General features: G+C 37.1%; 1 protein-coding gene and 1 long non-coding RNA gene across 11 annotated transcripts; one reads left to right on the forward strand and one right to left on the reverse strand.

Moving 5' to 3' along the window:
* Nucleotides 1-5894: 5894 nt before the first annotated feature.
* Nucleotides 5895-8902, reverse strand: LOC116167995. Of its 10 annotated transcripts, XR_004144693.1 has the most exons (6): nt 8520-8902; nt 8333-8464; nt 8152-8283; nt 7015-7130; nt 6875-6965; nt 5895-6575 (listed from the first exon to the last, which is right to left on the reverse strand). XR_004144693.1 is itself a non-coding variant. In XM_031483663.1 (5 exons), the coding sequence occupies exons 1-5, from the start codon at nt 8524-8526 to the stop codon at nt 6966-6968; spliced, it is 342 nt and encodes a 113-aa protein (XP_031339523.1). In that variant the 5' UTR covers nt 8527-8902; the 3' UTR covers nt 5895-6965. The 10 variants fall into 10 exon arrangements, 5 of the variants coding, with proteins under 5 accessions (XP_031339523.1, XP_031339509.1, XP_031339516.1 ...); XR_004144691.1 differs by having other exon boundaries at nt 5895-7057; nt 7094-7130; XR_004144688.1 differs by having other exon boundaries at nt 5895-6965.
* On the forward strand, nt 7248-7745 carry LOC116168041. The gene is made up of 3 exons (XR_004144700.1): nt 7248-7475; nt 7523-7648; nt 7701-7745. It is a non-coding gene; the product is annotated as an uncharacterized LOC116168041 (long non-coding RNA).
* Nucleotides 8903-12497: the final 3595 nt, after the last annotated feature.

Raw genomic sequence — 12497 nt, forward strand, 5'->3', positions numbered from 1 at the left:
CTTCTAACGACTTCTATATTTGCGTGTGTGTGGGGTGTGTTGAAGTGTTTATAAAAAATGTCAGAGAATGATGCTGAAGTATTATTAACTCTATCTGCAATTGATGGTCATAGACAAACAATCGAAATAAATCAAGAAGAGGAAATTGTGCTACTGCCATATACTACAGATTTTGAATTTGTAAAAGAACGTGCGGGTTATACGAAATTCATTTTTTTAAATCAACCTAGGAGCTTAAAACAAATTTGTGGAATTACACTTTTAAACAAGTTTAAATTACAATCTTTTGAAACATCAAACATATACGGTCATATTATCACGCCGAACATTTTATTAGAATATTTACAAAGATTGTGGTTAGAACGGGTAGTAAAAATTATGTATAAAACAACTGTGCGTGAAACACTAACATTAACATTTTTGAAAAAAGTTATGTTAAACTGGCGCCTGTGTTCAATAATTCATCGCTTCTAGTTGAAGTTTGCGATTTTGTTAGGTCTAGACACATAAAGCCTCACGAATATTTTGAAATAATTCGTCCCACATCAATATGTAACCATCCATGGATAATGCCACCACCACCACCACAGTCAACAAAACTCAAGCCTACAGCATCATGGTACTCGTTGTCATCCCTGACGGCCGCATCATCATCATCGCTGTTTAACAATGTAATAGTGACACTGAAGAAGAAGAAGAAGAAGAAGAAGAAGAAGAAGGCAATGAAGCTGCTTCTGCTGCTGCGGGCTGTAAAAAGTACGATAAAGAACGTGAAATTGACTATATTCGCAGAGTTCAAGAATTTATTATGAACATTGAATATGATAAACTTAATATCATTCTACAACCTGAGTTGGAACTAAGTGATTTACCTCATTATAGCTCTTATTGTCATATTAATAAAGATCCACTCAAAATCGATCTGTTAGAATTTGATAACTATCTACTTTGCAGTGGACTATACTAGGCTTAATGTTTTATGTCTAATACTGTAAATACTTCAGCATCATTCTCTAACATTTTTTATATTTTGTTTAAGACCCTTGCATCATTCTCTAACATTTGTTTAAGACGCTTAATGTTTTATGTATTGTAATTAATAAATGTGTACGAATACTTATACACAATTTTTATTTAATAAATTGTTATAACATTCCTATATCTATATATATATTGCAGAATCGTCATCGTCGTTGCCGTCGTCGTCGTCGTTGTTGCTTCTCCTATATACAATTTTGCACATTGTAGATGCAGATTCGTCTGGAAAAGAATTATATTACATTTACAACTAAGACATGCTAAAGAGAATTACAATTGTAAATAATTTTCAACAACAACAACAACAAGCACAAAACAACAACTTACGGTCCTACTCTGCAGTAGGCAACACCACTTCCTTCGGGCAAACTGTTCGTAAACACCCATATAAAATAATCCCCGAAGAATGGCTCCATGTATAGGAGTATATCTCCGTGCTCATTATAGTGCAGATTGTGAGCACACGGACACAATAAAATATACCCCTGCAAAATTATAAATTATTATTAATTTTCAAAAGTATAATATAGTTTTCTTACCTCAGGCACAAATTGATGCACCTGCAGGTGCAACCACTGGCATTTTGTCAAGTTTAGTGCCATTGTATGTAAGCGACTTTTAGAATTAACATTAGAACATTAGAAATTGTCTTTTATAGGAGAAAATTGCGGATGCATACATCCCTTATTGATAAAAAGGATTAATAATCCGCAATAATGTCATCAATTGTGGATATTACACGCATTTTACTCATCATTTTCTCACTTATAATTGCACAAGAGGTTTGTATTTTACCGAGTAAATTTGGGTTGTTTAGGTAATGAAAATCTGTTGCCTAGCAATTAGACGAGGAAAACTGTCAACTAATAAAAATGCGACACCGCAGTGAGCCATTTTTAGGTTGACAAGTTTTCGAGTTCAATTGCTAAAGGCAACAGATTTGAATTGCAACAACACAAATTTTACTCGGTTTAAATACAAACGCTCGAGTGTAATTTCGGCAGGACAATTAACGAAAAGAAATTCACAATAACTAATCAATTACTGACAGAACGTCAACTAGTCATATGGGAAAGGATAATGCGAATAATTGGTTCGAAAATGATATAAGTGAAAAAAACCACTAAGTGCATTTGTCGCTGGAAGTTGCAGGTAACTTTTGCCTGTCAAAGTGACAATTTCACTGCGGCTTATGCGATTTTTTATACATGAGTTGAATTGTCATAACAAATCGTCACTTACAGAATGATGCGTAATGTGTCAACAGGAAAACCTCAAAAGTATCACATCATACTTGCATACTATACACGAAATCACTCATCTCTAGATAAGAAATACATTGCACTTATGAAGATTTTCGCAACTTTGTACACAAAATCTCATCCCCATAAGAAATACATTTACACTCGCGCTCTACTCTAAAATAACAGAAACTAAAATTAGAAATCGCGCGCTGACCAATTTTTTCTTACTACCCCTTAACACACACACACACACCTCACCCTCACACCCTCACACACACACACACACACACACACACACACCACCTCATATCTACTACCCACTAAACACATCTGCAACCACCCCCAAACACAATCTACAACCCCACAAAAAAAAACACCGCAGACCCGTCTCGTCTTACTAAGACATCTCAAAATTTATTTTTCTTACTACCCTCATCAACAACCACCCCCCATACATCTACTAACCCCTAAACACATCTGCAACCCCTAAACACACATCTACAACCCCACAAAAAACACCGCAATCAAGACCGATTCAAAAAGTGAGTTTTTGTCACTGAAATGAACCCATACTTTAGCATTGCGCTTATGGAGATTTACATTGTGCCAGAACTCTCCTTGTTTAACTACTCTTTTAAACAGATGAAAATTACTTCAGGCCAAAAAATTAGAACACATATTTCTGAAGGTGAATTTAATTACAATCACGATCCATATCATATTTTTTATCTCTTGGTCCTTGAATAGAGTGTACTGGAGACTCTCATACACGCCTTCTCCTATAAAGGTCGTTTGAGGAATGCTATATTGTCCTATATAAGACACTGTTAGATAACATAAAGGTATAAAATTACTTACAATATTATATTGGTTTCTTATTTTACCAATTCTCCTTTCCAAACAGTAATAACATTAATTGCACCCTACAACTGTCAAGATAAGTTTCGTATTGAAATCTACATTTATATGACGATAATATTTATGATAAGGCAAGCTTTGCAATTTCAGTTCAGGATAAAGATGAAGACTTCCTTTATCCAGTTCAATTCTATGAACCAATCCATTGATTCTAAATTTATCACCCATTTCATTTTCATGGGCGTTCATTTCAATAGGTCGAAATTCTTCTTCCTCGTCCTCACCACTAGTATGATGTAGCAGAGTTATTAATTCCTGCAATCAAAATAGTAGGATAGGAATTTTTACCGTCTTTACCCTTCATTGTTTGAAAAAATGTAAGATACTTTCAGATAAGTGGATGTACCCGAATATATTTTGGTGTTGAAATGACCGGTATTTAAATTTGTTTAATGCCGCAATTACACTGATTGCCTTGGTGCGGTTAGTGGTAATACACTAATTTGGATATGCCTACTACAGAGTTCACGAACTGAAATTCTAGCAGCAGGTAGTGAAATTTGTTCTTCTCGAGTAATCGTTATTGTTACCGGTAAACTTTCTAACATGAGTGTAATTAATACATAACACTAAAGTTGAGAAGAAGTATAAATATTTGTATAGGATTTAGCGTTGATTGAATCCCATCTTCACTGTGATCGAATTGATTTCATGTTATTCTTTCCTTTGATTAGAGGCTTCATATTAAATGGATCTTTTTATTTTTGACACAACGTTTTCCTGTTCGTTAAATTGGCTTCCTGTTGATTGATGTTTTCCGTTTGTCTAGTTACACTATTTCTTATTGATTAGGTTTTCCAAAGGATGTCATAAAAAACGAGTGCATTGTTCATACCGTGAAGGAACTAATAGCGCATTTCTTTATTAACATGAGTAGTGAGTGTACTGATCTATTGCATACAAGTAGATAGGCTATTGGAGTTCGAGCACAATTTTGGTCAAAATCCCATGTTATTTCCCATACGAGATTCTAAGGTCCATTTCGGTCATTTTTGTTGCAAATTTCGTTTGTGCGCATGCGCGTGCTGGCCGTTTGCGAAGATCATTCCGATTGGATTCCGCCATCTTGGATTCCTCCATCTTGGACTCCTCAAGTTCTTGTAGACTTCTTGGAATCCTCAACTTCTTGTAGACTTCTTAGAAGCCTCAGCTTTTGAATGAAACGGATTCGAACCGCCAACCATTGGATTACAAGTCCTATAGCTAACCCATTGAGCTAAGCGGACTTTTGTGATATAATGTTTTAGTAGTTGTATTTAAATGGGTAGGAACAGAACCGCCATCTATTAGATTGATACGACATACGGCTTCATGTAACGGCTAGGGATCTGTAATTTCGAACTGATCTTTGGAATGGTAGTTGCTGTATGCGATAACGAGATGTGGACCGTCTACCTTTCGAGGGGTAATGGGGGTCGGTAGGGGGTGCGAGGCTGGAGGCTGTCTAACGATCTGTGTGTGGAGGGTTAATAGGAACAAAAAACTAGCTTCCTTCGTCAAATTTAGGTTGACTACATATACATAAAGCTTCATCTAACGGTTATCGTATGCGATGACGTGATGTGGACCTCCTACTCGTCGGCGGTGCTGCTGGTATGAGTAGCCGTAGAGGTAAAGGGGTGAACGCCGTTTTCATGCTGCTGCTCTCGTTTTGTATAATGTTATGGAAGCATCCCGTGTGTCTAATAAATACCTAAGCACTATACCTTTATATTGGGTTATTATTTTAGGTAAGAGTCTGATCAGGAATAAATAGGAAAAAAACAACAAAAGCGAAATCATATGTTTATTTTAAAGCTGAAAAATAATGAAGACTTGAAGCATATCGTATTGTACAATTTAATAACTTACATAACGTATCCAATATGTGTTCGGTAGATCTTCATCTTGGTAGACCCAAAATATGTGTTTTAAGAAAATCCCCCGCTCGACGAGGGTTGAGCGGGGGATCGTTTCGTAGCCTCTCATAATAACGATGGATACGTCATCCTACAGATGATGTCCATGATTCAACTATGATTAACATCTTTTTATTTACCTACGGAATTATACCTCCGCATACAAAAACCGCTCAATGCTCGTTCTACAATTACTCAGTTAAGAATACGCATAATAGGCGGAGATATAATATTTACCAAAAGAGGACCGGCCATCAGTATGATAAGCTGAAATTAGACGTATTAAGTATGTATAAGCAATGAAAAACGAAGTTATTTATCAGACATGCTGAGTAAAGGAGCTGCACGGGTTCGAGCCCACTTTTGGTCGAAATTACATGTAATTTCCCATAAGGAATTCTAAGGTTCATTTGGGTGTTTTTGGAGCAGTTTGGATGTGCGCATGCGCGCCCCGCCCCTTTGCGCAGGCGTCTGCGCAGGCGTCATTTGGACGCCATCTTGGAATCCTCAAGTTCTTGGAATCCTCAAGTTCTTGGAATCCTCAAGTTCTTGGAATCCTCAAGTTCTTGGAATCCTCAAGTTCTTGGAATCCTCAAGTTCTTGGACGCCATCTTGGACGCCATCTTGGAATCCTCAAACTTCGACCCCTTCGTACCCTGAAAAATTTGTTAAATGGAACGGATTCGAACCGCCAACCATTGGATTACAAGTCCTATAGCATAACCACTGAGCTAATTAGACTTGTATGATATAATATGCTTGGATAGTTGTATTTATATCGAACCTCCTGAAAATTTTTTTAAATGGAACGGATTCGAACCGCCAACCATCGGATTACAAGTCCTATAGCATAACCACTAGGCTAACTAGACTTGTATGATATAATGCTTCGATAGTTGTATTTATAACGAACCTCTAAATATTATTAAATCATAGATATATTAAATGGTACGGAGGTGCCATCTATTGGCGTCGTAATGCATATAGAGGTATATTTTCAATCGACTCCCTCTATTAGATTGATGTGACATATAGGTATAGGGTAGGAAATTGTAATTTCAGGAGACAGGTGCGAGGACCCTCATTCTAACCTATAATTCCATCTCGGAGGTAGGTTCCCTATAACTAGAACAGGAGTGGGCAGGGAAAAAACCCGATAGGGGCTAGGGGCTATTTGGTGGCGTCAAAATGATACGCATCTAACGTATAGGAAACTGCAATTTTGACTTCTTGCGTTAGAAATTTACGAATAAAGTCGGCCGTGTATACATTTGTACAATAGCAAACATGTGAACTATCCAGTGGTTCAGGAGAGAGATGCAAGGGAGGAGAATTCTAACCTATCATTCCATCTCGGAGGTAGCTCCCCCATTTGAGAGACATACACAAGGGGGCCCCATTCTAACCTACAACCAGAACAGGGGCGGGGAGGGAAATAAAACAACAAAAACAAAATGTAGAGCGTTTTTATTTAGAGCTGAAATAGCGATTTGATACGGAGGCGCCATCTATTGGCGTCGTAATGCATATAGAGGTATATTTTCATCCGACTCCCTCTATTAGATTGATGCGACTAGGGTAGGAAATTGTAATTTCAGGAGACAGGTGCGAGGACCCTCATTCTTACCTATAATTCCATATCGGAGGTAGGTTCCCTATAACCAGAACAGGAGTGGGCAGGGAAAAAACAACAAACAAAATGTAGGGTGTTTTTATTTACAGCGGAAATAGTGATTTGAAGTTTATTATTACAATTAAAGCGCTTACTCTACTTACATAAAATTTGCGTCGAAGAGAGCCTCGACGTCAGCAACGCCCATTTTAATGACAGCATTGTTATTCATAATTGGAAATCCCCCGCTCCGTTCTACACATAGGTATATATAATTAAAACGTAATACATGGTGGTTTTATACCTCGCTGGGTTTATCCCGCCGAAAATAATAGTAGTTTCTTGTTCTACAAATATACCTACGGTTAAAACGTATAGTTTACCTCGACTCCTCGCAAAAATGATTGCACATTTCTCGATCTAAAATAATAACTATTAAGTTGCGAAAGCAATAAGAGAACAGAGTTCGCAGATGTCATTAAAGCAATAAGAGAACAGAGTTCGCAGATGTCATTATTCTAATAATTTGTATGGAAAGTTTCAATCTTGCGATAGTGTTTATTTATAGCAGCGCGTGCTCGCGAATTTGATATGGTACTTTATCCCATTTCATTTCCACATCGACACCTATATACGGGTTTTATTGTGTATGAATGCGTAAAGTTCGAAAATCTCCCATAAAAACGGCGTGCATCCGCAATCCGATTTCAAAAAGTGCATGTGGGTATACACCTACTTAGACAGGCGCCTTCTTATATACCTCAGGTAAGCCTTTTTTCAATTTTTAGTTGCTTATAATTTACTTTTCTTAGGGATACGTGTCCTTGCGCGCATAATTTGCGGGACATTTTATTGTATTTATTCAGCGATTATTTTATATGGGCGTTTATAAGTAATAAGCTGACAGCAGAAAACATAGTCTACATCAGAGTTGGACCGTAAGTATCAAAATTATTTTGTAATAAAAGCCTACATTGATATCTTTTTTAGACGATATCAAACTCCAATGGAGGATTGACTTCATCATCATGGTTATTGGTTAAACGGCGTGCGGATTTATTATTATTATTAATATCTATACTTCACATTTATTGATCAGGAGTAGAGAATAATACAGTTGTGATAAATAAATGCGATAACATTGTGAAATATTATGTATTACATCAATTTGTTTGGTATTCAGTTAAATCAATTTTTCTCGGATCTACATTTATATAACGATAATATTGATTATAAGGTGAGCTTCTTAATTTAATATCTATAACACTTGTTTTACGGAAGAAATGATAACACCCTAATCACTACATCTTATTATTTTAGGTAAGGGCTTAGTCAGAATGGAGTGAATAAGTAAAACAAAACAAAATTTAATGCGGGTTTATTAGTTCTGGAAAAAAAAATTCATTGAAGTAAACATTATAATTGAAACGATAACACTTACATAAAACACCCAGTACGTGTTTTGTAGTTCCAGGTCCTTAAAGACCTGGAACCTCCGCCCCAGGAAGCTACCTTCCTCTATCTTTACGGAGTCAGGGATTACCCCCCGACCCCGTAAAATAGCAACATTTTCCTAAATAAGAGCTAATTAAAATACGGTATGATGCATGAAAAGTACTTACAGATCCATATTTTTGTTTGAGATATGTTCGGAGTTCTCGTTCTACAAATATATGGTTAAACGTGTGATAGATATGTGGCGTATTTACCATAGGCCGTCTGCAATGGGCCAAAGATGATGGCCGCACCTTGAGCTGAAAAATTACATACATTAAGTTTGATGAAAAATAGAAAAGGGGTCATTCTTACCCTCCATTTTCTTCGCAACTGACTATCGAACGGTTTCGAGGAGGAGTTTTATTTATTGCTATCCATTTAGATAGGAAACCTGTACAGATTGCACAGCTATGACAAACGATGTCATAGGAAGTTCGATACAAAGGGGTATGCAGATAAACATACAATAAAAATTTACATCCTTCACTCATTATATTCAATATCGCCATACCTTAGAACGTGATATTATATAGGTAAAACATTTGGTACATGCCGCTGATAGATTTGTATTATTATCGATCAAAGCATCCTATTAGTTTTGAAAATGCGTACGTTGCGGAGGGTTCCCGAAGTCTGAAGACCTTCAAAAATTAGTATGCTCGTAGGTAGTGTATTATTTTAGAAGGAGGTCTACTTTGAAGGTGATACGATAAACTTGAATACTTTTCGTTTCATTGACCAATTCCATATACCTTTTGAGTATTACCTCGACCTATTCAAAAGCCGGCTGTTTCACTACATCGACTATCGTTATGCCCTGGAGATGAGTAGATTTTAAAATTTGCTATAACTAAAGTTTAACGATACCTATATATTCTATTTACTCACGAGCTGCCGCCATTGATAATTTCGTAAAGCGTAGCTTAAGATTACGACTCAAGGACACCTATATAGTTGCATTGTTTTAATAGGAAAAGCATAAATTCTTTCTAGAAATTTTTCGGGACATGATAGTTAGACTTGAGGATATATAGGTGCAAGACTAACAGGAAACCGTAAGAACTTGTAGGCGTTTAAGTCAAAGGTGTCATATTGATAACAATAGAACCGAAGAAGCGCGTTATCTATAAAATTGCATTGGATGATGTGGCCGCTTTATACTGAATAATATTTGAATAGTATTTGCGTAAAAGCGCTCCGGATTTACTGAAAGAGCTTACAATTAATGGAAAGCAGGTGGCTTAGGTACAACGTCAAGCTACCTGGCTAATCCATAACCATCATGGAATTAAATGGGAGCATGGTCATACGCCATCCTACATGTTTCCAATTATACTTCGCCAGTTAATATGCGGAGCCCTTTTTGCGTCCTTAACGATAAACAGATAATTCGCATCCTTTTCGATTTATAAATATAAATAGTCGAACTTTGACTTATTGAATAAAACACATTGTATGCATTTACAATGTATTATTTTGTAAACATATTTATTATGAAAGGAAATGCATTACAAAGTTCAATTGATATCAGTATTGCTACAGTAAACGACTAACTGTCTCCTTACGCCTTAAAACTTTCTCGGATGGGCTGTTTTCTACATTTCTTCAGCATCGAAGTGTCCCCATTATAGGTTCTCCTAATAGATCCTCAAGGTATATAGGAATACCAACCTTTAGCGACTTTAACAGTTTCGTAGAATAATTTGAAGTGTAGTCTCTTGCAAAAATTATCAGCCTCACTATAAATGTTTTCTATACCAATCTCTACGGAGAACTTAGCCCTTTGTTACATATACGACCTGAGGTAATCTATATGTAGGGGAAATTTGCAATGTTTTAACCCAAATAGGTCCCACTATTTTCTTTATTATCTCAGGTAAAATATACTGTTCAAACCAGCCAGTCGTATGATCGTATCCAATTTCATCACTTTCATATTCAAATTTCCCGCCGTTCTTGTTTTCCCAAACAATCTTCACTTTAAGTTTATCAAGAATTTGCGGTATTCTGCGTCGACATTTATCATCTTCACACATATACAGTTCTTTTCCGAATAATCTGCACAACACCTCTTTAATTTCTTTTCGCTCGGTAACGTAGACAGGGTCAGGTTGAGGCTTTTTGGTAGGATTTTTAATCGAATCCTCGAGAATTTGCAGCATCATGTTAAAGATTCGTTCTTCTCTCTCGCCATAATTTTCCTGATAGCATTGTTGACAACAAGTTTCAGAGTCATAGTACTTTATCCCCTTTCTGTCTTTTCTTAAAGTACTTCCAACGCGGTATCCTTCTCTCTCGCAGCAAATTTCACATTTTTCCTTTAGCTCAGGTCGACAGTCGCTACAGTTACAAGGTCTTCCCCAATTACACGCTTTAGACATCGTTGAAGGGCTGCTCTTCTCGACAACACAACACCAAATGGTTTCTGTCCTCTGTTCTGAACCCCTTTATGTCTTTACGGAAAAGCGAGCTATGGGAATTAAAAGGATCACACCTCCTTTAGGTCAGTTAGCAAACCCCGCTGGAACAGTTGGCAAAGCCGTTAGATCAGATAGGTAGAGCCCTTGGATCAGATGAAAAAGCCGTTGGACCGCTTTTGAACTGCTTTGAACCGTTTCGAACTGCTTTGAACCGATCTGAACCGATGTTGACCCGCTTTAGAACTGCTTTGAATCGGTTTTGGACAGCTGGGGACCGCTATGAACCGCCTCTGAACCGCTTTCGAACTGCTTTGAACCGTCTCTGAACCGCTTTCGAACTGCTTTGAACCGGTTTTGAACCGCCTCTGAACCGCTTTCGAACTGCTTTGAACCGCTTCTGAACCGCTTTCGAACTGCTTTGAACCGGTTTTGGACAGCTGTGAACCGTCTCTGAACCGATGTTGACCCGCTATTGAACAGCTTTGAACCGATTTGGTACCGATATGAATAAACAAACCCGTTGAACCTGTTGACAAGCTGATGACAAACCACCTGGACTAATTGGCAAACCCGTTGGACCTGGTAGACAAGGTCATTGTATTAGTTAGCAAGATGATTGATTCCTAGAGGATAAACCTGCTGGTAAGGAGGCTAAGGTTCTTAAATCGCATCATGCTGTTTCCCTCTCCACTACGCTATTGATTCATACCATCTATAAGTTTTTCCTATAATTTAGTCTAACTACAAGAGTGAAGGTGATAACATGTGTAACTGCTGGTCCTGTACATCATCGTCTGATGTTGCGACATCGCCATCATCAACATCATACGGGTATTTAGAAGAGGAATTAGCAGAAATATATTATCAAGCGACAAAGGAAACGTTAATTGGTGCTGTACGATACGTTCTCAGTGATAGTAAGGATATTGAAATAGGTTATAGCACTTGTTTTCATCAGGAACCTGTTTTACGCCTCTCTTGCAAGAGCGAGGGTTGCGGTGTCATATTGACTGTTGAAGATTGGAACAATCTTTTAAAATGGCAGCCCTATACCGAAATACAGCTATATCGATCAAAGAAAACAGAAAAATGTTGGTCTGCTGAAGACCTCATCTATGAAGACGTCAACTATGAAGATTACTATGAACCATTAAGTGACACTTTAGGCTTACTTTATAACTGGAAATTTACCGATGATTCGGATAAAATTATAACCACCATCGATATTCGACAATTTAATCAATCATGCTGCATGCATAGAAACGAGATTGAGGAGTTGTTCAACATGAAATATGCAATAAACTCAAGACTACAACAACTAGGGTCCTATAACTTCGCTACCTTTTACCGGATATTTATCAATAAAATGGTTGACTTGAAAAGAAGTAATAAGGAGACCGCGCCTATCGCTGATGTATACGAAGATGCTAGATACTTAATTAATCAGCTGTGCATAGAAGTATATTTCAGAAAAATAATAAGGAGACCGCGCCTATCGCTGATGTATACGAAGATGCTAGATACTTAATTAATCAGCTGTGCATAGAAGTATATTACAGAAAAATGTGTTTAGAAGAAATATTACATTACAATCCCTCAATTATTGTTAATGATGTAATGGCAAAGCTTCAGTATGTATAATAAAATTATAAGTTATAGATCGATGTCATTTTATTATCAAATTTCCTACTCTAACGGGGTTCCAGTCGTCAAGTGTGATAAAACAGGAAAAACCTGCCGAAAGTTTAAAATTATACTTCGATGCCATTTTATTATCAAATTTCCTACTCTAACGGGTTTCAGTCGTCAAGTGCGATAAAAACAGGAAAACCTCATTAAAAATAGCTACACAAGGTTTGATGATTGGGAG

This window comes from Photinus pyralis, unplaced genomic scaffold, assembly GCF_008802855.1.
Source record: "Photinus pyralis isolate 1611_PpyrPB1 unplaced genomic scaffold, Ppyr1.3 Ppyr1.4_LG1, whole genome shotgun sequence".
In the NCBI taxonomy this organism is placed as follows: Eukaryota; Metazoa; Arthropoda; class Insecta; order Coleoptera; family Lampyridae; genus Photinus; species Photinus pyralis.

What these genes read in the sequence shown, in the direction of transcription:
- LOC116167995 (XM_031483634.1), bottom strand. Translation starts at nt 8,482, where the DNA reads ATGTATGTAATTTTTCAGCTCAAGGTGCGGCCATCATCTTTGGCCCAT. An exon ending in TCAAACAAAAATATGGATCT is followed by an intron (nt 8,284 to 8,332) that starts GTAAGTACTTTT and finishes GCTCTTATTTAG; the next exon opens with GAAAATGTTGCTATTTTACG. An exon ending in ACACGTACTGGGTGTTTTAT is followed by an intron (nt 7,131 to 8,151) that starts GTAAGTGTTATC and finishes TTATTATTTTAG; the next exon opens with ATCGAGAAATGTGCAATCAT.